At 38.0% G+C, this 27,118-nt stretch overlaps 1 protein-coding gene across 2 annotated transcripts in view; it reads left to right on the top strand.

Moving 5' to 3' along the window:
• Positions 1–27,118, top strand: part of GABRA5 (gamma-aminobutyric acid type A receptor subunit alpha5) — an 84,659-nt gene that overhangs the window by 30,270 nt on the left and 27,271 nt on the right. For both annotated transcript variants that reach the window (XM_077759287.1, XM_077759283.1), the window contains exon 7: positions 23,683–23,765. In XM_077759287.1, the coding sequence (XP_077615413.1) occupies positions 23,683–23,765 (83 nt within the window). The remainder of the gene's footprint in view (positions 1–23,682; positions 23,766–27,118) is intronic.

Below are 27,118 nucleotides of genomic sequence, written 5' to 3'. Positions count from 1 at the left end.
CACATTTATGTCTTTAATCCACTTTGAATTTATTCATGTGCATAATATAAGAAGATGGTTTCATTCTTTTGCATGGAGCTGTCCAGTTTTCTTAACACCATTTGTTAAAGAGATAGTCTTTTTCCCATTAGATATTCTTTCCTACTTCATTGAATATTAATTGAGCATATGTCTGTAGGTTTATCTGGATTTTATAACTGTTCCATTGATCTATGTGTCTACTTTTGTGCCAGTACCACACTATTTTGATTGCTAAAGGTTTGTAATATAACTTGAGGTCTGGAATTGTGATGCCTCCAGCTTTGCTTTCCTTTTTTCAAGTTTGTTTTGGCTATTCAGGTCTTCTGTGGTTCCATACAGTGGTCCTTTAAATATAATGTTGAATTCAAGTTGCTAATATTTTATTGTGAATTTTTGCATCTGCGTTTATCAGGGACATTTATCTTTAGTTTTCTTTTCTTATGGTGTCATTGTCCAGCCTTGGTATCAGGGTTATGCTGGCTTTGTAAAATGAATTTTGGAGTCTTCTCTCCTCTTCATTATTTGGAAGAGTTTGAGAAGAAACGGTGTTAAGTCTTTAAATGTTGGCAGGTTTTACCACTGAAATCATAAGGTCCTGGGCTTTTCTTTTTTGGAAGTTTTTTTATTGCTGATCCAATCTCCTTACTCATTATTCATCTGTTTACATTTTCTTTTCTTTCTGATTCAGTCCTGGTAGGTTGTATGTTCCTAGGAATTTATTTATCTCTTCCAGATAATCCAATTTGTTGGCAAATAGTTATTTATGTCTGTCAGGTCCATTTGGTCTGAAGTATGGTTCAAGTTCAATGTTTCCTTATTGATTTTTCTGTCTGAATGATCTACCCTTTGTTAAAAGTGAGGTATTTTATTGTGTGTTTCTCCTTTCAGAGATGTTAGTATTCAATTTGGGTTTTACATTTAGTATTACATGTAAGTTTTCCATGTTGAGTGCATATATATTTCTGATTGTTATCCACTTGAAGAATTGACCTCTTTAAAATTACATAATAACCTACTTTATCTATTGCTATCTTTTTTTTGGCTTAAGGTCTATTTTGTCCTATATAAGTGTAGCTACTCCTGCTCTCTTTTCATATCCATTTGCATGGAATATCTTTAGAGTTAGTATCTATAGAGTTAACCCTCTATTAACTTGGAACTCATGTATGTCCTTAAGGCTAAATTGAATCTCTTGTAGGCTATATGTAATTTGATCTAGTTTTGTTATCCATCGGACCACTCTATGTCTTGTGATTAGAAATTTTAATCCATTTACATTGACAGGTAAGAAATTACTAATGCTATTCTATTAATTGTTTCTTTGCTGTTTGGTAATTCCCTTGTTCCTTTCTTCCTCTCTTGTTGTCTTCCTTTGTGAATTGATATTTACATGAGGCTTTCATAAAACATCTTGGGGCACCTGGGTGGCTCAGTTGGTTAAATGTCCGACTTCGGCTCAGGTCATGATTTCGTGGTTGGTGGGTTCGAGCCCCATGTCGGGCTCTGTGCTGACAGCTAGCTCAGAGCCTGGAGCCTGCTTCAGATTCTGTATCCCTCTCTCTCTCTGACCCTCCCCTGATCATGCTGTCTCTCTCTCTCTCAGAAATAAATAAAACATTTTTAAAAAATCTTATAAATATCACAGTCTATTTTATGTTGGTAACAATTTATCCTCAATCACATGCAAAATCTCTACCCTCTAATTTGTTTTTAATGTCAAAATTTATCTCTTTTTATATTGTATATCNCGCGGGGCTCGAACCCACGAACCGCGAGATCAAGACCTAAGCGAAAGTCGGACGCTTAACCGACTAAGCCACCCAGGCGCCCCTATATTGTATATCCTTAATGAATTATTGTAACTATAGTTATTTTTAATACTTTTTCCTTTATTTTTTTAAAGTTTATTTCTTAAGGCGCCTGGTGACTGGCTCAGTTGGTTAAGTGTCTGATTTCAGCTCAGGTCATGATCTCGCAGTTTGTGAGTTCAAGCCCCGCATCAGGTTCTGTACTGACAGCTCAGAGCCTGGAGCCTGTTTCAGATTCATGTCTCCCTCTCTCTCTGCCCTTCCCCCACACATACTCTGTCTCTGTCTCAAAAATAAATAAACAAAACTTTAAAAAGTCCATTTCTTTATTTTGAGAAAGAGCAAGAGAGAGAGAGAGAGAGAGAGAGAGCGCACACATACAAGCATGAGCAGGGGAGTGGCAGAGAGAGAGAGAGACGGAATGCCAAGCAGGCTTCACACTGTCAGTGCAGAGCCTGACATGGTGTTGAACTCTTGAAGCTGAGCCACAATCAAGAGTAGCATTCTTAACTGACTGAGCCACTCAGGTGCCCCAATACTTTTTTCCCTTTAACCCTTATACTAGTATTGATGGTTAACATAGCACATATAAGAGTATTACAGAGTATTCTGAATTTGGCTATATACTTATCTTTACCAGTGTGTTACATATTTCATATGTTTTCATGTTACTAATTAGTGTCCCTTAATTTCAGCTTGAAGAATTCTTTTGTTTTCTTTTCTTTTCATTGTTTTATTTATTTCTGAGAGAGAGAAAGAGAGACTGAGCAGGGAAGGGTCAGAAAGAGAGGGAGACACAGAATCTGAAGCAGGCTCCAGGCTCTGAGCTAGCTGTCAGCACAGAGTCTGATGTAGGGCTTGAACCCACAAACCATGAGATCATGACCTGAGCTGAAGTTGGACACTAAACTGACTTAGCCACCCAGGAGCCCCTGAAGAACTCTTTCAGCACTTATTATAAGATAGGACTAGTGGTGATGAACTCCCTCACATTTTGTTTACTAGGGAAAGTCTTTATGACACCTTCATTTCTGAAGGACAACTTTACCAGGTGAAGTATTCTTTGTTGGCATTTTTTTTTCTTTTGCTTTAGTACCTTAGGTGTATTATCTGATTCTCTCCTAGCCTGAAAGGTCTTTGCTGAAAAATCCACTATAGCCTTGTGGGGGTTCCCTTGTATGATATAATTTTTTTTCTCTTACTGCTTTTAAAATTCTGTGTGTCTTTGATATGAAACAATTTGGTCACAATTTGTCTTGGAGAAGATTGTTTTGGGTTGAAATTTTTGGGTGACCTACTAGCTTCATGGACTTGGGTATCCAAATCTCTTCCCAGGTTTAGGACATTCGTATTTATTTCTTTAAATAAGCTTTCTACTCCCTTCTCCCTCTCTTCTCTTTTCTGATGATGGTACATTTGTTCCTTTGGTGGTGTCCTATAAATTCCATAGGTTTTTTTCATTCCTTTTCATTCTCTTTTAACCTCTCTGATTGGATACTTTCAATTGACCTATCTTCTAACTCAGTGATACTCTCTTTTGCTTTCTCAAGTCTGCTGTTGAAGCTCTCCATTGAGTTCTTCAGTGTAGTCATTGCCTTTTTCAGCTCCAGTGGTTGTTTTTAGTTCTTTGTTTCTTTATATTTTTTGATGATCTTATTATGATCTTGATTATTTCCCTGACATTGTTAAGTTATTTGTGTTCTCTGGTAGCTCTCAGAACATCTTTAGAACAATTATTTTGAATTCTTTGTTGGACAACTCCTAGATCTCCATTTCTTCTGAGTCATTTACATGAGGTTTACTGTGTTCCTTCAGTAGAGTCATGTTTTTCTGATTCTTTATGAACTCTGCAGCTTTGAATGGTTGTCTGCACATTTGAAAAAGTAGTCACCTCTTTCAGACATTGTAGACTGACTTCTGGAAGAGAATCCTTTCACCTATTCGTGGGAGCACACTGGATAATGCTATTACCCTGGGTCTAGTGGTATGGGGAACCAAATGTAGAGCATGTAGTGGCCCTGGTCCGGGAAGCATGATATCTCTTCATCTCAGGTATTGGTTTCCATGACACTAACAACTGTGTGGTCCTTGGCAAGCACTGCACTGGGTGGTGGTAATGGCTGGTTCCTCAGCACCATCTCCATGGTCTGTGCCTAGGAGCCAAGGCAGGTGGCTGTGGTGGCCAGAACCAGTGGTGTGCATACATTTGGCTATAGGAGCCAGCTGCAGGTAACTGTGTAGTGGCAGAGCCGGTTGCATGTAGTGGTGGAGGGCCAGCATCAACAGAAAAAACTGGGCCCAACTGTGGCCTCATTGGCAACACAGGGACCTTGGATGTCTATGTGCACTACTGTAGTTGCTGGGTTATATCACAGGTACATGGTGGTGGAGACTGGTGATCAGGCTGGAGCATGATTATGCACAGCTGGAGGGGCTAGCTGTGGTTCTTGGGCTCCGGCAGAGGCACAATGGGGAGGAACTCAGCCAGCTGGCATCAATGAATGTGAATACTTGAGGGGGAAAAGCTGGGAGAATCTTCAGGGGTTCCACTTTGGCTGTGCTACCTTGGTTTCTTTGGTAGTGAAACCTACTGGTTTATCTGCAAAGCAGATTACTATAAACAACTCTTGCTTCTGCTGTGTGGCTACTACTGGCAGCTCCTGTGTTTATTCCTTATTCTTCGCCATCTTTAAATGTCTCACCCTTGCCAGTCTTGGTTGAGTGTAACTGAAGTGGGAACTTTATGTAGTGCCTCAAAAACCCAGGGAAGCTGGTCATTCCCTCAGCTCTTCCTTCCCTGGTGGGGGTACTCTTTTTACCTGGGGACTGTCCTCTTGGCTCTGAATAATGCCAGATGGGGTGAGGAGTGCGATGATGCAGCAAAGTAAAGCTGTTTTCCTATCCTTTCTGTGTGGTAATCCATAGGTATTTGGTCCACTGTATTGCTAAAGTTTCTTAAGTGGACTTCAGGTCTCTAACAGAGCTGTTTTTGTTTGTGGATAGCTCATTGTTGATCTTTGTGGGTCTATAGATACCAGACTCCTAAGTTGCCATTTTGATGATGTCCCTTCCCTGCAATCTTTTAACTAGGGTGATTTTTAAAAAAGCATTGCAAAAGTGTGAATAACCAAATAGACTATAAATATTTTAATAGACATCCAATAAGAAAATATTACACACTGCTAATCTAATTATTGTTATTGAAATTAGTTTTGTTTACAATTGAACCTATTTTTTTCCATAATGCTTTAGGTAATATTAATAAGGTCAATAAATACACACTATTAAATATAAACATAGGAAATGTTATTATCTGTTAGCATTCAGAGACAGAGAAGAAAAAGAACATGGGAAAATAATCAGAGGGACCCTCTAGGCTGGGAGTAGTGCCAGAGTGTCTTCTTTAAATCATTTGCAAATGAGGCAGCATTGGGTGGGTAAGAAAAGGGATATGAGTAGATGTGCAGAGCTCAGTATTTTAAAGGAAATAAGCTGAGGCTGATGTGGGGAGTGAGGTGCATTCTAATGCATTGGGGACCTATACTGTGATTTAAGCTTAGGAATCTGCTGCCTTGTGAAAAATATAGCTTAAAGAAATCAGGCTTCCAAGTAGAACTAAGGAGCTTTTATGTGATGCTTTCCATATCTTAGCAGGAGATAAGGACAACTCTGCCAGAAGCAAAGCCATAGGAAAAAAAAAAGGACAATAATTTTGGAGTGAGGATTGACAGGATTTGCTGATAGAATTGAAATGGAGTGATGTATGAGAAATGTCAAAAATGATTCCCAGATCTGTCTTGCAGAAGTTGTGCTATTCCTCAAATATTCCTTAAATCAAGATAGTGACTTGAAGGAGTGAATTAATGGGAACACTTGAAGGGCACCAGGGTTTCTTAAGAAGGTCAGAGAAAGGTTGAATTTTGTTTTAAATAAATTGACTTTATGTAGTCTCTGAAACTGCTAAGTGAAGATATGTAGCACATACAAAATGCAACCAAACTAGGTGTTTTATGTTTGACTCTCAGCATATTACTAAACCCTTTCCCTGCATGTGGAGCAGCAGAGACCAAGCTGTGGACAGCAGGTGTGGTCAATGCACCAGAGTTCATTCTTAGGGGTTGCCAGACAGACATGAGCCTTTCCTGATGGTCTCTGGGTGTCCACTGGGCTGGTGTTTACCTGTATGTCTTGTGTTCTGTCAGGCCCCAAGCATACAAGCTATGCTTTGTTTACACGGATAACCAAAAATTTCAAATGCTTCTGAAGGACCTATTCCTTTGCCCCTCCCCACTCTGCTTTCTTGGTGCACAACTGAGTTAGTGAGAATATCCTTCATGAAGGTGTCCATACTGGAATTGGAACAATATGTGGGGCACGTGTGTGTGTGTCGAGGTGAGGGAGTGAGGGCATAGGCTTTAATCTCCCTACTGAGAGTATATTATTAAACAGGGAGAGGAGAAGCAAGATGGATCTGTTTGGACTAATATTCCTGAGTGTTCATTTAAATAACTAAGCAATGATCCCAGGAGCTGACCCATAGTCTGACTGCTTCCCTCCCTTTACTCAGCCCTTCACTTAATCATCATTTTCTCTCCACTTGCTCTATCCCTTCATCAATTTAAGATTACTTGAAAAACTGTGTATTGAACACCATCCATGGAACCTGTATATCACAGAGATGGAGGCGGGCATATTTGGGAATACAACAGTGAGTGAGGGACAAGGGCCTGGCTTTGTGGGTTGGGTAGGGTCAGGGTGGGTTCACAGAAGTGATATCTGAGCTGAGTCTTGAGGAGGTGCAGTGGTTGGGGTGAGGGGTGAAGTTGTAAGGGTGTTATAGACATAGGGACAAACATGTAGAAATGTGAAAGTATCATTCAGAATGAAGTAGTTAGTTTAAGTTTTTTTTTAAATGTTTTTATTTATTTTTGAGAGAGAGAGAAATAGAGAGAAAGATAGCACGAGTTGGGGAGGAACAGAGAGAGAGGATGAGACACAGAATCTAAAGCAGGCCCCAGGCTCTGAGATGTCAGCACAGAGCCTGATGCGGGGCTCAAACTCATGAACCATGAGATCATGACCTGAGCTGAAGTCAAATGCTTATCTGACTGAGTCACTCAGGCTCCTCCGAAGTAGCTAGTTTAAAAGCGTGTGCTGCATCAGTAGTAAGACCTAAATGGTGGACAGGGGCTGATTCAAATAATCCCTATATTTGAGGCTAGTTACTTTTACTTTGGGTTGTGGGAAACTTTAGGGCAAGGATTAGACACTTTTCTGACCACCACCCGCACAGGCCACACATCTCCTTTCCTCCTCAGATATCTGTGTAGGACTAGAAACCACCATTACCATTTAATAGGAAAGGAAGTCATGAGGTCAGAAAACATGTCAAAGTCACCAGCTGATAAATTCTTGCCCCAGACAACAGGGTGCAGGAGGCCTGGACCTATGGCATGGGGACCACCATGCACAGCAGCTACAGCATTCACTTGAGGAAAACACACACACACACACACACACACACACACACACACATCAAAATACAGCCCTTCTGGAAGAGATCTATGTTTCCATGTAATGACTACAATTCTCTGAACACTTGGACTACTTAAGGGGAAAGAGACTAGTCATGTGCCTGGACCATAAACCTTATTCATCAAACAGGCTGGCAGTAGTCTGGCTCTGCCACTTCACCAGGCAACATCATCTCTCAGTCTCAGTTCCCACTCAGAAGATTAGAACAGTCACTATAACATCTCCTTGAGTCAGGGTCACCAATGAGATGGTGCAAGCAAGTTTCCTGACACAACATCCACACGGGCTGGAGCCTCACATGGGAGGTGCTTCTGTTTACAGCCCAAATTATGCACACGACAACAAGTGTTTACTCGCAGCTTTGGTCTGTAACACTTTCTTTGTCACTTGTTTATAATATTAGTTCTATGGTGGGCAAGTATCTTCTTCCAGTCACATCCAGTTTCCCCTCAGTTTTCCTTCATCTTCATCTCTTGGCCTTCAGAACACTGTGATGCTAAAACATTTATTGTTCTTCACTGCCTGTATTTTCCTATAATTTCCAGTCCCCAGGACTATTCTTTGCCTTGCTCACTGGCAAGGATGCTACAATCTGTTTTTCATAGCCATTTGAGATGTGTTGTGTGCCCTCTTGAAAGGAGGTTGGGTATATTTTTTGCCCTATGTGGTACATAATTGAACTGAGACTTGGCTACATGGACCTAAAGACATAGCTGGGGCTAACAGAGAGTAGGGTTCTTCCAGTGTTTTGTCTTCTAGTGTCACTGTTGGGTTTCTTCTCTGAAAACTGATCTGCTTCTATGGGTCCAATTACTGTCTATCTACCTATATGCATTAAATACAGTTAAGCCCTGATTAATGGCCCACAAGACACCATATCCTCATGCCTATCCTGCCAAGGTCTGAAACTCATCCCAGAGTTTTCAAATAGTGACTGCTTCCCTAGTTTTTTTTATTAACCAGCTGTATTTTTATATCACTGCTGCTTTTTATTATTTCTCTACCATACTGAACTGACCCTTAGGGGGGCCACCATCTACCTAGCTAGCATCCATCTACCTAGCAATCAATGCCACTTGTAGGGCATGCACCGTGTACTGAGGACATGGCTGATCCATGGAGGAATTTTGTAGTGTTTGTTTTACCACACTGTTTTCTAAAAATAGTGCATCTTTTAGAAGTTGATGATCCTTGAGTATCGGTAGCCTTAGGTTAGTAATTTAAAGAATAGAGAGAGAAACCTGAAACTTTCCTTGATTCAAAGAAACTCCAGATAATATAGAATATTTGCCTGCCTTTGTGGGAATGATAGACTGTCACAATATGAGTTGCTATCGATTCCACATATAAGTGAAGTCATATAGTATTTGTCCTTCTCTGTCTAACTTATTTCACTTAGCACAGTTCCCTCTACATCCATCCACATTGTTACAAATGGCAAGGTTTAATTTTTATTTTATAGCAGAATAATATTCCATTGTGTGAGTATACATATTTATAGCACATACTCCTTATCCATTCATAAAACAAATGAACAAACAAAACAGAAAACAGTCTCATAAATACAGAGAACAAACTGGTGGTTGCCAGTGGGGAGATGCCTGGGGGGATAGATGAAATAGATAAAGAGGATTAAGAGATATGGACTTCCAGTTATAAAATAAATAAGTCTTGGAGATGAAAAGTACAGCATTGGGAATGTAATGTAAAATATTTTAATAGCTGTATGGTAACAAATGGTAACTATATTCATCCTGGTGAGCATTTCATGAGGTACAGAATTGTTGAATCATTATGTATACACTTGAAACTAATAAAATATTAGATGTCACCTATACCTCAATAAAACGAGGAGTCTGCCATAGTAGAAAATAGAACATTTTAAAATGTGAATTATAAAGAAGAGATTGAGGGGCAAACCACAGTGATGAAAATGGAAAGAAATGATTGACAGGTAGAAAGTCACTGTCAAGTTTCTGAGAGTGGAAAAGGAAATCCTCTGTGCTTAGTAAATAAAGACCAACAGAAAACTCATCCCAAGCCCTAGCATCATGGAGGATGCAGGCTACCACTCTGATGTGGCCACCCTTGGGCTCAGTCTTCTTAGCATCACTTAGTACCTCATGTGTCTGTCTTTGCACTCACATGCTGCAACACTATCCTTTCTATTAGCTCCCCAAAAGAAGGATGTGGTGTCATTGTTTAAAAGACTCTAGGTTATTAAAACATATTATACAACATTCTAAAATTAGCTAAAATTTCCCAATCATTATCTATAGCATTCAGAAATCTGGAAGAAGAGATTCAGGAATTGAAAACAGCCATATCTTTAGTGTGGAAGACTGGCACTGGTGTTGGGGTCCCTGAAGGCTTTCCCATCACTACTTAGCATGTGCTATTCCCTATGCCCTAAGACTTCTTTGCAAGCCCAGTAGTCTGTTGTTTTTCTGCTCTTTATATAGTTTATCCTGTCTTTAATATTTCCTTCCTTAAATTAGCTTTGGGTTTAATTTGCTTTTCTTTTTCTAGTTTCTTAATATATGAAAGTAGGTTGTTGGTATGAGATTTTTTTCTTTTTTTTTTTAATTTAGGCATCTGCAGTTCTAAATTTCATTTTGAGGACTGCTTTTGTTGCATGCCATAAGTTTTGGTATGCTATGTTTTTCATTTCCATTCATCTCAAAGATGTGTTCTACTTTCACTTGTGATTTAGTTTAGATTCATTTGTTATTTAGGAATGTGTTGTTTACCTTCCACATGTTTGTGAAGTTTTCAGTTTTCCTTCTCTTACTGATTTTTAGTTTTCTCTGTTATTATCAGAGGAAATGCTTTGTACGATTTCAGTATTTTTAAATTTATTGAAACTTGTTTTGTGACTGAACACATGGTTTGTCCTGAATCATGTTCCATGTGCCCTTTAAAAAAAGTATATTCTGCTGTTGTTGGATGGAGTTCTGTTCTGTTCCGTATATGGCTGTTTTGTCTCATTGGTTTCTAATGTCTTAGGTTTTAATCTTCTGTTTCCTAGCCAATACTCTGTCCAGTGTTCCTAGCCATTATTGAAAGTGATGTATTGAAGTGAGGTTCATATATATACATAATTTCTATATATTCTTGATAGCTTAAGCCTTTTATCATTGTATAGTGTCTTTCTTTGTCTTTTATAACAAATTTGGTCTGAAAGCTCTCTTCTGGTTATAGTTTGAATACAATGTCCTTTTCTATCTGTTCAGTATTAATTTATCATATTTATTCTGTTGTAGAGAGTATAGTTCATATTTCTTTATTGACTCTACCAGTCTCTGCCTGTTAATAGAAGTTTTTATTTCATTTATATTTAATATAATTACTGACAAGAAAGGACTTTACCTTTTTTTTCTATTTGCTTTCTATATGTCTTATTTCTTTTTTATTTCTTAATTCTTCTATTATTACCTTCTTTTGTATTCAATTGATTTTTTCCCTAGTGTACCATTTCATTTCCCTTAATGTATATATATTTAATTATTTTCTTAGTAGTTACTCTAGGGATTTAAATTAACATTCAAATTCATGACAATCAAGTTTGAATTAATACCAACTTAGTTTCAGTAGTATATAAAAACTTTGGTCATAGAGTTCTGTTTCTTTATATTGCTACTATCACAAATTAGATATTTTAATATAATGTGATCACATAGATTTATAATTCTCATGTTATGAATTTGCCTTTTAAATCACATAGGATAAGAAGGGGTTTATAAACTAAATATATAATAATCCTGGCATTTATATTTATGTATGTCATTAAAACCTGGAACAGTGCCCCAAAAATGAAAAGTCTCTCAGTCTTTGCAGATAAGTTCTTGGTGTGTTGGGCACTCCTCTATTACTTAGTCAGGAAGTTTACAACTTTCATAGCTTTCATGTCTTGCCTGTGCAGTGCCTTTAGGTCAGCTGGAGATGAGAACTTAGTTTTCTTGGGTCTTTTCTGAGCATGCATTCAGTTCTGGACATGCACACATTTTTCTAGATTCTCTGGAATATGTGGAGCTTTTCAACCCTTATTTCCCCAAGAGACTCTTTCCCTAGCTTCTCCTTCCTAGACTTTTCAGTCTATCTTTTGCTTGTCCCAGCTGTATATATTGCTCCATGTCTGTGGTGAATATATTTGCATTTAAATGTTTTGAAAAAATGGTCCCTTAGAGGACACCCCAGCCCTGGAAATCTGAGTCAGTTGAAACAAAAGTTTCAACCGTGAGTCAATCTTGCCATAACCCACCTTCAGCTCCTGTTACCAGAAACCTGAAACAGGAATGTGCGCTGCCATTTTCAAGGCCACTTCAGAGATAGAGAATGAGGGGTGGTAACAGAATAAGTTCAAGTGTCACTCACAGAGCTTGCTCACTGAAATTCAGGTATTATTTTTCTTCATTAAGCATTCTCCTGGCATTTGTAAGTTCCTTATGAGATTCCAGTTTTCTTTAAAAAAATGATGCTGACAGTTTTTGTCATCTTACTCATTGCATTTGTGGATGTTCCCTAATTCAGTACTTTTGCTGATATCACCTTTACTTATCTAGCATTTTTAAAACATCTATCATGTGCTAGGCATTGTATTACATATTTATATGAAGGACTTGAAACAGCACTGTGTAATAAACTTTATAATCCCTTTTATTTTTTTAATTTTTAAAAAAATGTAATGATTTATTTATTTCCGAGAGAGAGAGAGAGAGAGAGGCAGCATGATCAGGGGAGAGTCAGAGAGAGAGGGAGATACAGAATCCAAAGCAGGCTCCAAGCTCTGAGCTAGCTGTCAGCACAGAGCCCACCACAGGGCTCCAACCCACGAACCGTGAGATCATGACCTTCACCAAAGTCGGATGTTTAACCAACTGAGCCACCCAGACACCCCTATAATCCCTTTTAGATGATAGTTTGGGTCTAGAATAGTTGAGTAATACAGCAAGTACATGGAAACTGAGATGAGAGTTGAAATGGGATCTGTTTGATTCCACTGCCTCTTTTATCTGCTTTCTCCTCATTGTTGGCCTTGTGCTTTATGATTAAAGACATACTTTAGTTTTATTTTGAGAAAGAAACTTCTTTGCATATTTGTGCTCCTCCTTTTTTGCAGCATGTTTTCATTGTGCAGGCTTGTCTATATTTTCCTGTATTTGATCTAGTAAGAACGATTATTGGAGCACCTTGGTGGCTCAGTCAGTTGGGCGACTGAATTTGGCTTAGGTCATGATCTCTTAGCCCTGTGGGTTCAAGCCCTGCATCTGGCTCTTTGCTGACAGCTCAGAGCCTGGAGCCTGCTTCAGATTCTGTATCTCCCTCTCTCTCTGACCCTCCCCTTTTCGTGCTCTGTGTCTCTCTCAAAAATAAATAAAACATTTAAAACTATAAAAAAAAGAAAGATTATTGCTGGTCATGTGAACACATATAAAAATTTAAACAGAATATTTCCATGCTCACTTTAATTATTACAGAACCTTCCTGAGGGAAAAAAAAAATAAAATGAGTATTAAGAATAGATACCAGCCATGTTAATCAGAATAGATCAGTAAAGTTTATGTCCTCTTTTGATTAAAAAAAAATGATAACTTTGCAAAATTATCTCACAGATGCTAGTATTCCCAACATGAGAATTGCTGACATCTTCTTTCCAACAGTTGAAGAGGAATGCACAATTCAGAGAGAATTTTTAGCCCAGTATACTTCTGATGGTTGATCTCATGGATGTTCCCTTTACATTAAGACCACAGAATAAGGGACACCTTGGTAGCTCAGTTGGGTAAGTGTCCAGCTCTTGATTTCAGCTCAGCTCATGATCTCGTGGTTCATGAGTTTAAGCCCTGCATTGAGCTCTGCGCTAACATTATGGAGCCTGGTTGGGCTTCTCCATCTACTTCTCTCTGCCACTCCTCACTTGGGCTTTCTCTATCTCTCAAAAATAGATAAACATGAAAAAAACAGAGTGCAAAATGAATAAATTAGCCTTCAACTAACTAATGGAATCTGTAACTCAAGCTTGAAGTAAGTTGTAGAATTTGGCTCCATTGCTAAAAATAAAACATGCATTATATTATCTCATTAACAAACTTTTTTAAGGATGAAACTCTACAGTTGTATAAACCAGAACATTAATCATTTTAGTGTATTCTTATTTGACCATTCAGGTAATTCCCTAAATTCTGCTTTTTACAAGGTTACCCTTCACTAAATTTAAATTCTATTACATTTTTTGTAGGTCACTTTTAGCTCTCTACTAGCTACTCCCCATTCCTAAACTTCACCAACCACTCATGGATTTGATATCTCATATATTTTTTTGTCACAAGCAAAAACTCTTCCTGTGATTTGAGTAGGGCAGGGTTAGTGCTAAGGTGAAGATCCCTTAGGAGTTTGAATAACCAGGACAAGCACAATGTCCAGACTATGAAAGCAACTAGGCTTGCAGTTGTTGTCTAGACCAAATCCAAATGCAGTAGATCTACAACTATCACAGAAGGGACCAGTACACAATATACAGTTAGTAAAAAGGCAGGGAAATGGACATGCCTGGCAATCACCTTTGGCTTCCAAAAATACATTGTTCTCAACTTGACAATGTTTAGGTTTTAAAAGTTCAGTTTTTATATAGTTGACTGAGCTTTAGAATACATTTGTCCTTACAAGAGTATATTATGCTAAGTGAAATAAGTCAGTCAGGGAAAGATAAATATCTTATTATTTCACTCATATATGGAATTTAATAAAATAGATGAACATAAGAGAAGGGAAAGAAAAAGAAAATAAAAACATAGATGGAGGGAAAACATAAGGGAATCTTAAATTCAGAGAACAAACAGGGTTGTTGGAGGGGAGGAAGGTGGGAGAAGGGCTAAATGGGTGATGAGCATTAAAGAGAGCACTTTTTGGGATGAACAGTGGGTGTCATATGTAAGTGAAGACTCACTGGGCTCTACTCCTGAAACAATACCACACTGTATGTTAACATGTGAACTAATTTGAATTTAAATAAATTCTAAAAAAAGGAAAAGGAAGTGGAAGATACCAATATGTCAGTTATCAGTGTCTTGCCTCTTCACTCCAAGTATGCACTTCATTGCCTGCTCTGGTAGTAGAGATGGATCCTGTTTAGCTTTGTTAATAAAAGGCGCTGAAGGGGGGGTGCCTGGGTGGCTTAGTCGGTTAAGCGTCCGACTTTCGCTTAGGTCATGATCTCGTGGTTCGCGGGTTCGAGCCCCACGTCGGGCTATGTGCTGACTGCCAGCTCAGAGCCTGGAGCCTGTTTCAGAGTCTGTGACTCCCTCTCTCTCTGACCCTCCCTGCTCACGCTGTCTCTCTCTCTCCTAGAAATAAATAAAACATTTAAAAAAATTAAAAAAAAAAGGTGCTGAAGGGGAGGGAAAAAAAGAATACATTTTTCCTCAACACATTACTGTAAATTGTAGTTAGGGTCCCAAGAACTGGTAATTCCTAACTAACCAATACTCTGCAGGGTACATCATGTTAGTGGTTGCTTATAAGAAGACTGATGCTCTCTTGCCTTCTTTTACTCGGTGAAAAAGTTTGCAGGTTTTTTTTTCCTGAATACAGGCATACAAGGGAGAAAGCTCTCGTGGGGCTAGGTTTTGGCATCAGGAAGATATCAAAGGAACATTTCTGAAGGAGAGACAGTGCTATCTGTATTCCTAGCACTAGTGACTTATTAAGTATATATAATTTATAACTATATATATGTTTGTATTAATATACCAATTTTCTGTAATTGAATGAATGAACAGACCTCTCTTCATTTGCCAGTCTAAAGATGAGTCAAATATAGGAAGAAGAGGCATATACTCCTCAAAATTGGGCTTCCATTCAGATACCCCCTCACTGCAGAAAAGATGCTTTTTACATGCAGTGTAAATCTATAGTTCCATCAACTTTGAGGATGTAACTTAGCTATAGGGCAGAAAGAACTCTCTAACAACATCCCTACTATAGAGTTGAAGGGTCCTTCACAGCCCCATGCCAGAGGCAGCACAGTGAGGCTATAGTACAAGATGTAAAGATGCTGCCTGCAGGAATGCCAAGTAAGTAGCATAAGCTTTGCTCCATCTCCAAACCCTGAAGCCTTTCAGAAGAGAACAACTATGGTAAATAGAAAGTTATCTACAGTAAGCATTCATATGTTCTTTACAAAGACTCATTGGACTAGAAAAGTATCACAACCAAATTAAGCCTTACTTCTTTTTCATAACACCAATCATTAGATGCTATGTTACTATTTAATTCTAAGAGTCCCCAAATAAATTTCATATATTGCCTGAGAATCATCAAAACATCTTTACAGAGAGATTATGTTTCCACTGAGTGAATCTAACTGATGTACATGGTGTACAGTTCAAAAAATTACCAAGCCAGGACACTTTGCATGAGATGCTGTTTCATTATCAAGGTCTGAATTTTCATTGTAGTGAATACTTTGTGAGTTGTGTATAAATTGGCTAATATTACCAAATTTCTTTCTTAACATTGGAAAATCATTTTAAGATATACACGGGAGGACACCAGGGTGGCTTAGTTGGTCAGCATCTAACTGTTAATTTCACCTCAAGTCATGATCTCACAGCGTAGGAGATTGAGCCCTACGTCAGGCTCTGTGTGCTGACATTGCAGAGACTGTTTGGGATTTTCTTTTTTTTTTTTTCTTAATTTTTTAAAAATGTTTTATTTATTTCTAGGAGAGAGAGAGAGACAGCATGAGCAGGGGAGGGTCAGAGAGAGAGGGAGTCACAGATTCTGAAACAGGCTCCAGGCTCTGAGCTGGCAGTCAGCACATAGCCCGATGCGGGGCTCGAACCCACGAACCGCGAGATCATGACCTAAGCGAAAGTTGTACGCTTAACCGACTAAGCCACCCAGGCACCCCTGTTTGGGGTTTTCTATCTCTGTCTCTCTCTACCCCTCCCCTGCTTGTGTGGGCTCTCTCTCTCTCTCTCTATCATTTTCTCTGTCTCTCTCTCTCTCTGTCTCTCTCTCTCTGAAAATAAATAAACAGTTTTTAAAAAGCAAAAATACATGCGTTGGTGTTCAGCACACTAATAACTGGTTATTACTAAATTTGTTTCCTATTGCCACTGTAACAAATTTCACTGCTCTAGAAACCAAAAGTATAAAACAGGTTTTAAATGGCTAAAATCAAGCTTTTGGCAAGATTTTGTTTCTTTCAGATTCTCTAGGAAGAATGTATTTCCTTGCCTTTTCCAGATTCTAGAGGATGTGTGCATTCCTTGGCCCATGGCACTTCACTCCTTTCATCATCAAAAATATTCTCTGATTCTGTTTCCTTCTTATAAGTATCCCTGTGATTACATTGGGCTCACCAGATAACCCAGGATAATCTCCTCATCTCAAGAGCTTTAATACCAACCATCTGAAAAGTTCCTTTGGCTGTGGTAGGTAGGAATGATTAGGACATGACCACCTTTGGAGGGGTTTTTATTTTGCCTACCACAATCTGTGTTCTGGTCCCCTTCAAAACTCATGTCTGTCAGACATGCAAAATAATTAACCCCATCCCAGTATATCCAAAAGTCACAATTTATTACAGCATTAAATTAAAATCCATAATCTCAACTAAATCTCATCAGTTTAAAAGTTCCAAACCTCATTATTTGAGCTATCTAAATCAGCTATACAAGAGGATCTGGGTATGATTTACCCTGAGGCACAATTCCTTCCCATCCATGAATATGTGGAACCCAAGAAACAAATTTTTGCTCCCCAAATCAAATGGTTGGACAGGCACATTATAACAATTACAGATATTCCCATTTGATAGAGGAGAAAATGTCAGGAAAAAATGAAGCACTACTCCCTCTCTCTGTCCTTTTCGGTACAAATTGGCAGTGTTTCTGCTGGTATATAGTTCTCAGAAGTCTTGTAGGTTTCCTATGTGTGTCTCAAGAATTCATACCATGAGACAAGAGGTTCCTACTAAATCTTTCATGAATAATCCAGTTTTTGTTTCTGGCTTTTGCTTGCATGGTTAAGGGGACCTATGAGTCACATGCCTAATTTCAAAGAGTCTACTGTGTAACTGAATGACCTTTTGATACTTTTGAGTCTTTAGCAAAAGGTTGTTCAGCCACACCCTGGTCTTTATTTTAAGAGCCTTTTTTTCCCCCCCTGGCAGTGAATTTCCTAATTATAGCATCTTTTGCAACCTGGATAGACTAAGAATTTCCCAAATCATCAAGTCCTGGTCCCTTTTTTGTTGGCAGTTCTTCCCTCAACTTATCTTTTCATTCTCACATTTTACTATAAGCAGCAGGAGGAAAACAGGGCAAAATTTCAACACTTTGCTTGGAAATTTCATCTAAGTATCCAAATTCATCATTGCTTCAGTTTCCTAAGACTGCTGTAATAAATTACCACTAACTTGGTGGCTTGAAACAGCACACATTTATTCTCTTATGCTTCTGGAGGCCATAAATCTGAAATCTGTATCATAGGGCAAAATCAAGGTGTCAGAGCCATATTTCCTCTAGAGGTTCTAGGGAAGAATCCATTTTCTTACCATTTCTAGTTTGTAGAGCTGTATACCTTGCATTCCTTGGCTCAGAGCATCTTCTTAGATCATCAAAGCCAGCAGCAAATAACATCTTTAAACCACCCTCTGCTTTCATTACATCACCCATATTTTTCTATGTATGTTGTAATTTCCTTTTGCTTCTCTCTTATAAGAATCCTTGTGACTGCATTTAGTGCCCACCTGGATAATCTCCCTCCTCCAGACCCTTAACTTAATCACATCTACAAAGATCTTTTTTCCATACAAGGTAGTGTTTACAGCTTCCCAGAATTAGGATCTGATATCTTTGGGGGCCATTATTTAGCTGACTACAACTGCTTATAAGTTTTGCTTTCCACATAATTATAAACATAAATCAGCTAATTTTTTGTCACTATATAAGAAAGATCTCATTTTTTCCAGTTAGTTTCCAATAACATGTTCCTCATTTCCTTTTGAGCCCTCATCAGCAAGGTCTTTGATGTCCGTATTCCTATCAACAGTGTCTTTATGACCATGTAATTTCAGCTTTGTCTGCCATGCACCTCACTTCCTTGCAGGTTCTCAACACAGAATCATTAATACCCATATTTCAATTAGGAGTTTGTTCAAGGAACAGACTGTTTTATCTATTATAAATTTCTATTATGAATTTCAGCATCTGCCACTGCCCAATTCCAAACTCATTTTCACACTTTTAGGTATTTGTTACAGTTAACACCTCACTTATAAGTACAAAATTTCATATTATTTTTCTATTGATGCTGTAACACATTATCACAAATTTATTGGCTAAAACACAAGCAATTCATTGCCTTATAGTTTTGGAAGTCAGAAATCCAAAAAGGGTCTTATAAGGTTAAAACAAGTTGTAGATAGGATTGCATTCTTTATGGATTCTGTAGGTGAGAATCTGTTTTTTGCCTCTTCCAGCTTCTGTAAGCCACCTGCATTCCTGAGTTCATGGCCACAGACACTGACCTCTGCTCCTGCCATCATATCTCCTTTTCTGATCCTGATACTCCTGGCTCCCTCTCAAAATAACCCTTGTGATTATACTTGGCCCATCTGGATAAACCAGGGTAATCTGTCTTGTCCCAAAGGCCTTAATTTAATCACATCTGCAAAATTCCTTTGCCATTTAAAGTAACATATCTATAGGTTTGGGAGTTTGGGGGGTTAGGGTCTGGGCATCTTTGTAGGACCATTTTTCTGCCTGCCACTGCCACACCTTCTACTGCACTGATGCAGTGTTTTCATATGAATGAAAAAGTCTCAAATCTGAAGAGAATATTGGGTAGAAATCTAGAGACTAACCTCCTTTTCACATTTAACTTTTTTTTTCAGAGAATAAAATAACTGTTATTATCTCTCTTTTTCAAATGGGAAGACTGGCCCAGAGAAGTTAGGCAGTTTTACAAAGGTAACAGAGTTACTTCATGACAGTGCAACTCTAGAATTCCACTGTTTTAATCATTTTAAAGTTCTCTCCACTGTGAGCTGCACAGAGCTTGCACAACATTAAAACGTTGTTGAAAATTGGGATGTTTGTTTCAATAAGTTAATGTTTGAATTTATTAACAGAGATTAGGAGCAAAATAGAAATTTGAGCTCTGTGGGGAGAGGGAGGGGAAATGCTGGATTCTTGGATCCACGAGTAGTTTAGAGAAGTTTTTCTACAAGACATATTTCTTAACCCTTTGGGATTCATTTCCTATATCTGGAAAGTGAAGGTTTCTAGTAGGTGGTCTGTCTGACTCCTTTGAGCTATGAGAATCCATTATTCCATAGCGTTCTTTGATCTCAATTCTACATGAAGGAGGATGGTTATACATCAAGGCACTCTATATTTCAGGGACCCCATCACTGGAAGCCTCCCTCTTATCTAGAGATATTTTTTTAGTATTATGAAAGCATAGGATATTTTGAAATGTTTAAAGGGATAAAAAATTTAAATGCTTGTTCCCCTACTGAGGATGAAACATTTGCTTAGGGGATTTAGCTGAATAATACATTCATCCTTTAGAAGAAAGACACTATCATATATTTTTCCCGGGTTTAGAACTCTAATTCTAAGGAGGTCTGTTAAAATGGGGAACAATCCATGGGACTTTAATGATAGCATTTATTGAGATGGCAATTGTAGATTTACTAACTTTTTTATGCTTTATGGTTTTTATGCTTTTATTATTTCTTCTTTAACATATTCTTCTTTTTAGATTCAGCTAAATTCTGTCCACATGTCTCTGCCCACCATCACTACACCCTCCACTTTTCCAGCTATATGCTGAAAGCAGACTCCTTGGTGTACAATCCTTATCATCTTTAAATGTCATTGCAGTAGTTTTCAGAAGGTAGCCTGCTCGCAGGGCCAAGGAACTAGAATAAAGCAGGACACAAGATGCTGTCTTTTTTTTTTTTTTTAATGTTTATTTATTTTTGAGAAGCAGAGAGAGACAGAGCACAAGTACGGGAGGGGTAAGAGAGAGGGAGACACAGAATCAGAAGCAGGCTCCAGGCTCTGAGCTGTCAGCACAGAGCCAGACGCGGGGCTCCACCACACAGACCATGAGATCATGACCTGAGCTGAAGTCAGATGCTCAACCGACTGAGCCACCCAGGCGCCCCACAAGATGCTGTCTTTAGTAAGAGTTGAGACCACCAGAAAGAAAGTCTTATCATACCTCTTATAATAAATGGTGTTGGCCAAGAATGAAGGAGGATATGAGGAAAAGGGAAAAATCCAAGAGTGGGCAGTGTTTCCAAGGTAGTGGGTCAGGTCTCTCTAAGGGATCTTCTCTGAGAAGTAGGGGCAAACAATAGAAATGCCAGGTGGTGGTACCTCCAATGGCCATGGAGATAGAAACAAAGTACTACCACAGAGCATAGAAGGAAGAGGAATTAACCATGATTCACCACACTGCCAGGAACTCAACCAACAGATCTGGCTTCAAGTCAGCTCCAGACCCAGTGAGCAATAGAGTGTTTCTTGGGGAACAGAAGCTAAGTTATGTGAGCTGACAGACATGGCACTATCTAAGGAGAAGATTCTGCCATGGAGAGATCATGTCCACAACAACCTGATGATGGGAGTGGAGCCCATAAAGTTGTCAACATTGTGTGTGCAACTTGAGAACTGCAGAACTGGGTCTGCTGGTTCAAATCTGCAGTACATGTGGCTGGGTTAAGACAGTCAGGATCACCTAAAGCATTCCTGTATTCACTCCACCCCATACTACTCCAACCATCTGAGCCCAGGGTCTTCCTTACACCTGAACTGTTTGAACAGAGGCTGCAGACCAGCACAGAATCTCCAAATCAAAGCTGTTCTCCAAGCTCCTACGGCACTGTTATTTTTTTGTGCTTATTTTTGCATTCGTTGCTTTGTACCAGGCATTGCAGCTTTATATACACTTCCGACCTTCCTACTAAAAATTTTCTTCTGAAGAAAATTCTAGATTTTCAAAGTTTAATGTGAATTTATTCTCTAAAACACATTTGATTCATTTAAGTTCTGTCTTTCTATTTGTTTTACAGTAAAAATTTCTTAAATTTGCTGACAATCGGATGAAGCTAACATTATTTTCTTTGTGTGGACTGAAAGCTCTCCTCACAGGCTATGATTTTTAAGTCATAAATTTCTTAATTCTAAAAGTAAATGCTTACTTTATCCACTTCATAGTCTCTAATAATAGTCCTTATACATACTTTATGCTTGAAAAAGTCCATTGTAGATTATTTATCATGTAAAACAACCTAAAAATCTAACAATAGCTAATTGGTTTAATATATATGCAGTATTATTTATTATTGTACATGATTGATTTTATAGGATACACACACACACACACACACAGTCCAGACATCTGCACCCTAGAGTAAAATAGTTTATCTTTCAAAGTCATGGTTATATAGAAATTTTCATGTGAGAAATATACTGTTCTAATGTTAGGTATACAAAAGACAAGAACAAAAAGAAAATTCATGTACATATCAAAATTATCTGTGCAGGGGCGCCTGAGTGGCTTAGTAGGTTAAGCATCCGACTTCAGCTCAGGTCATGATCTCACTGTTTGTGAGTTTGAGCCCCACATTGGGCTCTGCACTGACAGCATGGAGCCTGCCTGGGATTTCCTTTCTCCCTCTCTTTACCACTACTATCCCCCCTCAAAATAAATAAATTAAAATTTTTGAAAAAATATGTGGACAAAACGTACCAAGTGAAATTATAAGTGAAATGATACCTACTTGTAGTTTTCTCCTTTACAATTCTTTAGTATATTCCACATATCATTTTAAATACCATCTCCCTGCCTGAATGTCATACTTTGATGATGTACTCTCAGCCATGTGCACTCACACACTCTGAAAAATCACTCCATCCTTAGGGTAATGGCCCCTCAAACCAGAGACAGCAGAGGATTTCTTCTCTTTGATCAGCACAGACCTTTCTTACACTAACTTAAATTTGTCTCATTCACAGAATACATACATTGACTTCTCTGTGTATAATCACCAAGTATAAATTAGGTGCTCAGTTTAGTAGCAGAAGGTTAATCTATTTTAACAGGAGGAAATAGTGAAGGCAAAAATAAATATGCTTACATTTTTATTCTCACTCTGGGCACAAAGGCAAGATCTCGACTCAATATAAGAGGAAAGGACCAATAGTGCTATATCATGTTGAATTATTATTTGTCTAAAAATATAATTATAACATCCATTTGAAGGTGAATATTTTATATTTTGATTTCATTCTGTATAATTTCATTTCATTTTAAATAGTAGAATAGGAAACTTAAGAAACAGAAGATTAATTCATTAATGAAATTTAGATCTAATTAGTAAAGTCTGTAGGGAAATAAAAACACAGCAATGTGGCAACTTTGGAATTGTACAGGACCCATTTCCACTTAGTGTGTGGTGGACATGCTGTTAGGAAGCCACTGCATTCAGGGGCTTGGGTTCAAATCATTACTCCATGACTTCATAGCTCTGCATCCTTGTCCTGATCCTTTAATGTCTATGCATCACTTTCCTTTCTAATAAACTTGAATGTTAATAGCAACAGATCTCATAATGCCATTCTGATTAGACATGTTAGTACAGGTAAAGCACTTATCACAATGCCTGGCATGGATCTAGTGGATATGATGTTCATTGCTGTTTGAGTCATTGGTAGCAGTGGTAAGCAGATGGTGATATTATTATCTGGAAGACCAGACATGGATTAAAACCAATTAGGTTGTACCGGAAGATTGCTGTCATGACACAATTTCACCCACTCTACAGTTTCATGTCATCAGTCCAGTGCATAATAATTGTCGCCAGCTTCTGGTCAGAATTTGGACTGAGAATTTATTATACATTTATATTTTTGAGCTTACAAACTATTTTAAAAATACATATATTTCAGCCTTTTCAAAGGAAATATTTTGATTATTCTGGGCTAGGGATGGGAAACAAACAATAAATTATTTTTAAAGACATCTGGAATTACTTTACAAGTGGTAATGTATGTATAGACACACACACGAAGCCACAGAACTGACTAGTTTTTATTTAAGGCATATTTCTAAATAATATCCATCTTCTTCAGTACAAACCTATATAGTTTGGTGGGGCAGATTAGACAATTTCATAAAAGATGGTAATTAAAATAATGAGTGAAGTACTTAGTATGGCTCTATGGAATATGATGGTTGCTCAGTAAATAGCAGAATTGTTGAGTCATTTAAAAAGTCTTCATCTCTTATTTTTCAGCTTGACTATTTCTGCAGAATGCCCAATGCAACTTGAGGACTTCCCGATGGATGCCCATGCTTGCCCTCTGAAATTTGGCAGCTGTAAGTTATTTTCACAAGTAAGAACCATGGATCTTCCGGGGTTATTTCCACATTCATTCAGAACTTACATTTTATATGTGAATAAGCACAATATGGGTGGCAGTCTGCTTGAGAAGACTGGAATGCTATGGAGTACTTATACCTTTGTCCTCACAGACTAGTTTCCTCGTCTCTAACAGAGAATATGTGTCAAGGCATATACCATAAAGAATATGATCCTGGAGAACTGTTTCCAGCCTTCAATTGGCAATTCTTTCCTTTTTTTTTTTCTTTTTCTTTTTTTAATATTTGTTTATTTTTGAGAGAGAGACACAGAGCACAAGCAGAGGAGGGGCAGAGAGAGAGAGGGAGACACAGAATCCAAAGCAGGCTCCAGGCTCTGAGCTATTAGCATTGAGCCCAATGTGGGGCTTGAACCCATGAGACACAAGATCATGACCAGAGCCAAAGTCAGACACTCAACCGACTGAGCCACTCAGGCGCCCCTGGCAGTTCTTTCCTATTTTTACTTCTCAGATTGCAGGTCATCTCCTCCAAGGAGCCAACATTCAAGACCCAATATCCAGTACCCAGCCAGCATTTTTTAAAAAATTTTATTCATTGCTGTCTTAACTCACTTCTTGTAGAATATTCCATAAGAGAAATGACATTGTCATGTTCACCCTCACTGCTAACCCTATACACATATTAAGAAACATGTGTTCTTTGAACAAATAACTATTCATTAGGTAAACACCCCTCTGATTCTAGTAGAAAGTCTTGAATTCCAGACATTCCAGGCAGTGCAGTGATGACACTGTCCTCAAAGGTATGCCTGTAGCCTCATCCTCCCTTCTAAGATGTTGGGAGTTAGGGTTACAACCAAAGTCTTTCCTTCCTTCTTTATGTTATCCATTTGTCCTCATGCTATGTGAAGTTTTCATTTTTAAAAGCAAAAGAATGTGCTCTTGGAGACTGATCAGGACATTTGTATTAATGTATTACATTTTTAATGATTGATGAACCAACATTGTTACATTATTATTAATTAAGGTCCGTAGTTTATGTTAGAGTTCACTCTTTTTTTTAAAATTTATTTTATCTCTGAGAGACAGCATTTTTTTTTACAAATAGTTTATTNGGGGCTGCACAAATTTACATTCCCACCAACAGTGTAGTAGGGTGCCCATTTCTCCACATCCTCGCCAGCATCTAGAGTCTTCTGATTTGCTCATTTTAGCCACTCTGACTGGTATGAGGTGGTATCTCAGTGTGGTTTTGATGTGTATTTCCCTGATGAGGAAGGATGATGAGCATCGTTTCATGTCTGTTGGCTATCTGGAAGTCCTCTTTGGAGAAGTGTCTGTTCATGTCTTCTGTCCATTTCTTTGCTGGGTTGTTTGTTATTCAGGTGTGGAGTTTGGTGAGTTCCTTATAGAGTTAGGATATTAACCTTTTATCTGATATGTCATTTGCAACTATCTTTTCCCATTCCATTGGTTGCCACTAATAGCTTACTCTTGATGGAAAGTTTTACCAATAACCTAAACAGTCGACTAACACATATTTTGTATAAGTATTATATAATATATTCTTAATAAATTAAGCCAGAGAAAAGAAAATGTTATTAAGAAAATCATACAGAAGAGAAAATACATTCACAGTATTGTACTGTGAAAAGCCTGTTCAAATCCATGTTGTTCAAGAGTTAACTATATTCATAACTTATCACAGTCTACTGCTGTCTTAATTTAACCAGATCAAATGAAAAATGAAAGCTTTCCTCTCTTTACATGTGCTTACCTTCCCACAATTATAAATACAGTTGCCTTAAAGATATTGTCTATATACATCTAGAACCATATCAGAGAGAGTTGTAATTTTTATTTGAACAATCATACTTAATTTTACAAACACAAGACAAGGAGGAAATCCTATTGTATTTACTCATATTTTTACTTACTGTGTTCTTGTTTATTCTCAGTGTTCCAAGATTTCTTCTTTATAACTAAGCTATTTATAACAAAATAATAACACAAAGTATTTTTTTAATGTTTTATTTATTTCTAAGAGAGAGAGAGAGACAGCGTAAGCAGGGGAGGGTCAGACAGAGAGGGAGTCACAGACTGAAACAGGCTCCAGGCTCTGAGCTGGCAGTCAGCACAGAGCCCGACGCGGGGCTCGAACCCACGAACCGCGAGATCATGACCTAAGCGAAAGTCGGACGCTTAACCGACTAAGCCACCCAGGTGCCCCAAACACAAAGTATTTTATAATAAAACTTATTTTATAACTAGCAAAATTTCTTTAGCTATATTTTTAGGGGGGTATAGACTCCTGGCAATAAATTATCCTTGTTTTTCTTCATCTGAAGATGTTTTGATTATTCTCTTCATACCTAATGGATATTTCCATTGGATTCTGTACTGATAGTTCTTTGGCATTTGAAAGATGTGCTCCTTTATACTTGCTTCCTGGTTTTCTGATGAGAAATCCGATGCCATTCAAATCATTTTCCCTTATAGGTAGGATGTTATTTTTCTCTGGTTGCTTTCAATATTTTTTTCTTTGTCTTTAGTTTTCAAAAATTTAAATATGATATGTATTGGTGTAGATTTCTTTGAGTTTATCCTGTTTGAGCCTTGCTAAGCTTCTTCAATCTATAGATTTTTACAAAATTTAGAAGTCTGAGCAATTATTTCTTTGAATACTTTTTCTGTACCATCTTCTTTCTCTTCTCCTTTCCTGATTCCAATAACATGTATATTAGATCTTCTTTTATATCCCCCATAAGTTTTGAGGCTCTTTTCATTTTCTCCTATTTTCTCCCTGTTTTTAATGTTATTTAATTTTTGTTGTTTTATCTTTGAGTTTACTAATTCTTTCCTTTCTTTCCTCCATCCTGCTTATCAACTCATGTATTTAGCATTTTATTAAAGTTATTATATTTTTCACTTCTGTGAAGGTTGATTTGTGTGTCAACTTGGCTAGGCGATGACATGCCGAGATTTTTGGTCAAACATTATTCTGGGAGAGGCGCCTGGGTGGCTCAGTCGGTTAAGTGTCTGACTTCAGCTTAGGTCATGATCTCATGGTTTGTGAATTCGAGCCCCGTGTCAGGCTCTGTGCTGACAGCTCAGAGCCTAGAGCCTGCTTTGGATTCTGTGTCTCCCTCTCTTTGTGACCCTCCCCTGCTCATGCTGTCTCTCTCTCTCTATCTCTCTCTCTCTCTCAGAAATAAGTAAAACATTAAAAAATTAAAAAAACATTATTCTGGGAGATGTCTGTTAGGATGCATTTGGAAATGATTAATATTTAAATTAATAGACTGAGTGAAGCAGATTGCCTTTGCTAATGTGGGTAGATCTCATTCA

Source organism: Crocuta crocuta, unplaced genomic scaffold (genome assembly GCF_008692635.1).
Source record: "Crocuta crocuta isolate KB4526 unplaced genomic scaffold, BGI_CrCroc_1.0 scaffold355, whole genome shotgun sequence".
NCBI lineage: Eukaryota > Metazoa > Chordata > Mammalia > Carnivora > Hyaenidae > Crocuta > Crocuta crocuta.
Note: the sequence above shows the minus strand (reverse complement) of the source record. Positions and strands in the feature narration are given on the sequence as shown.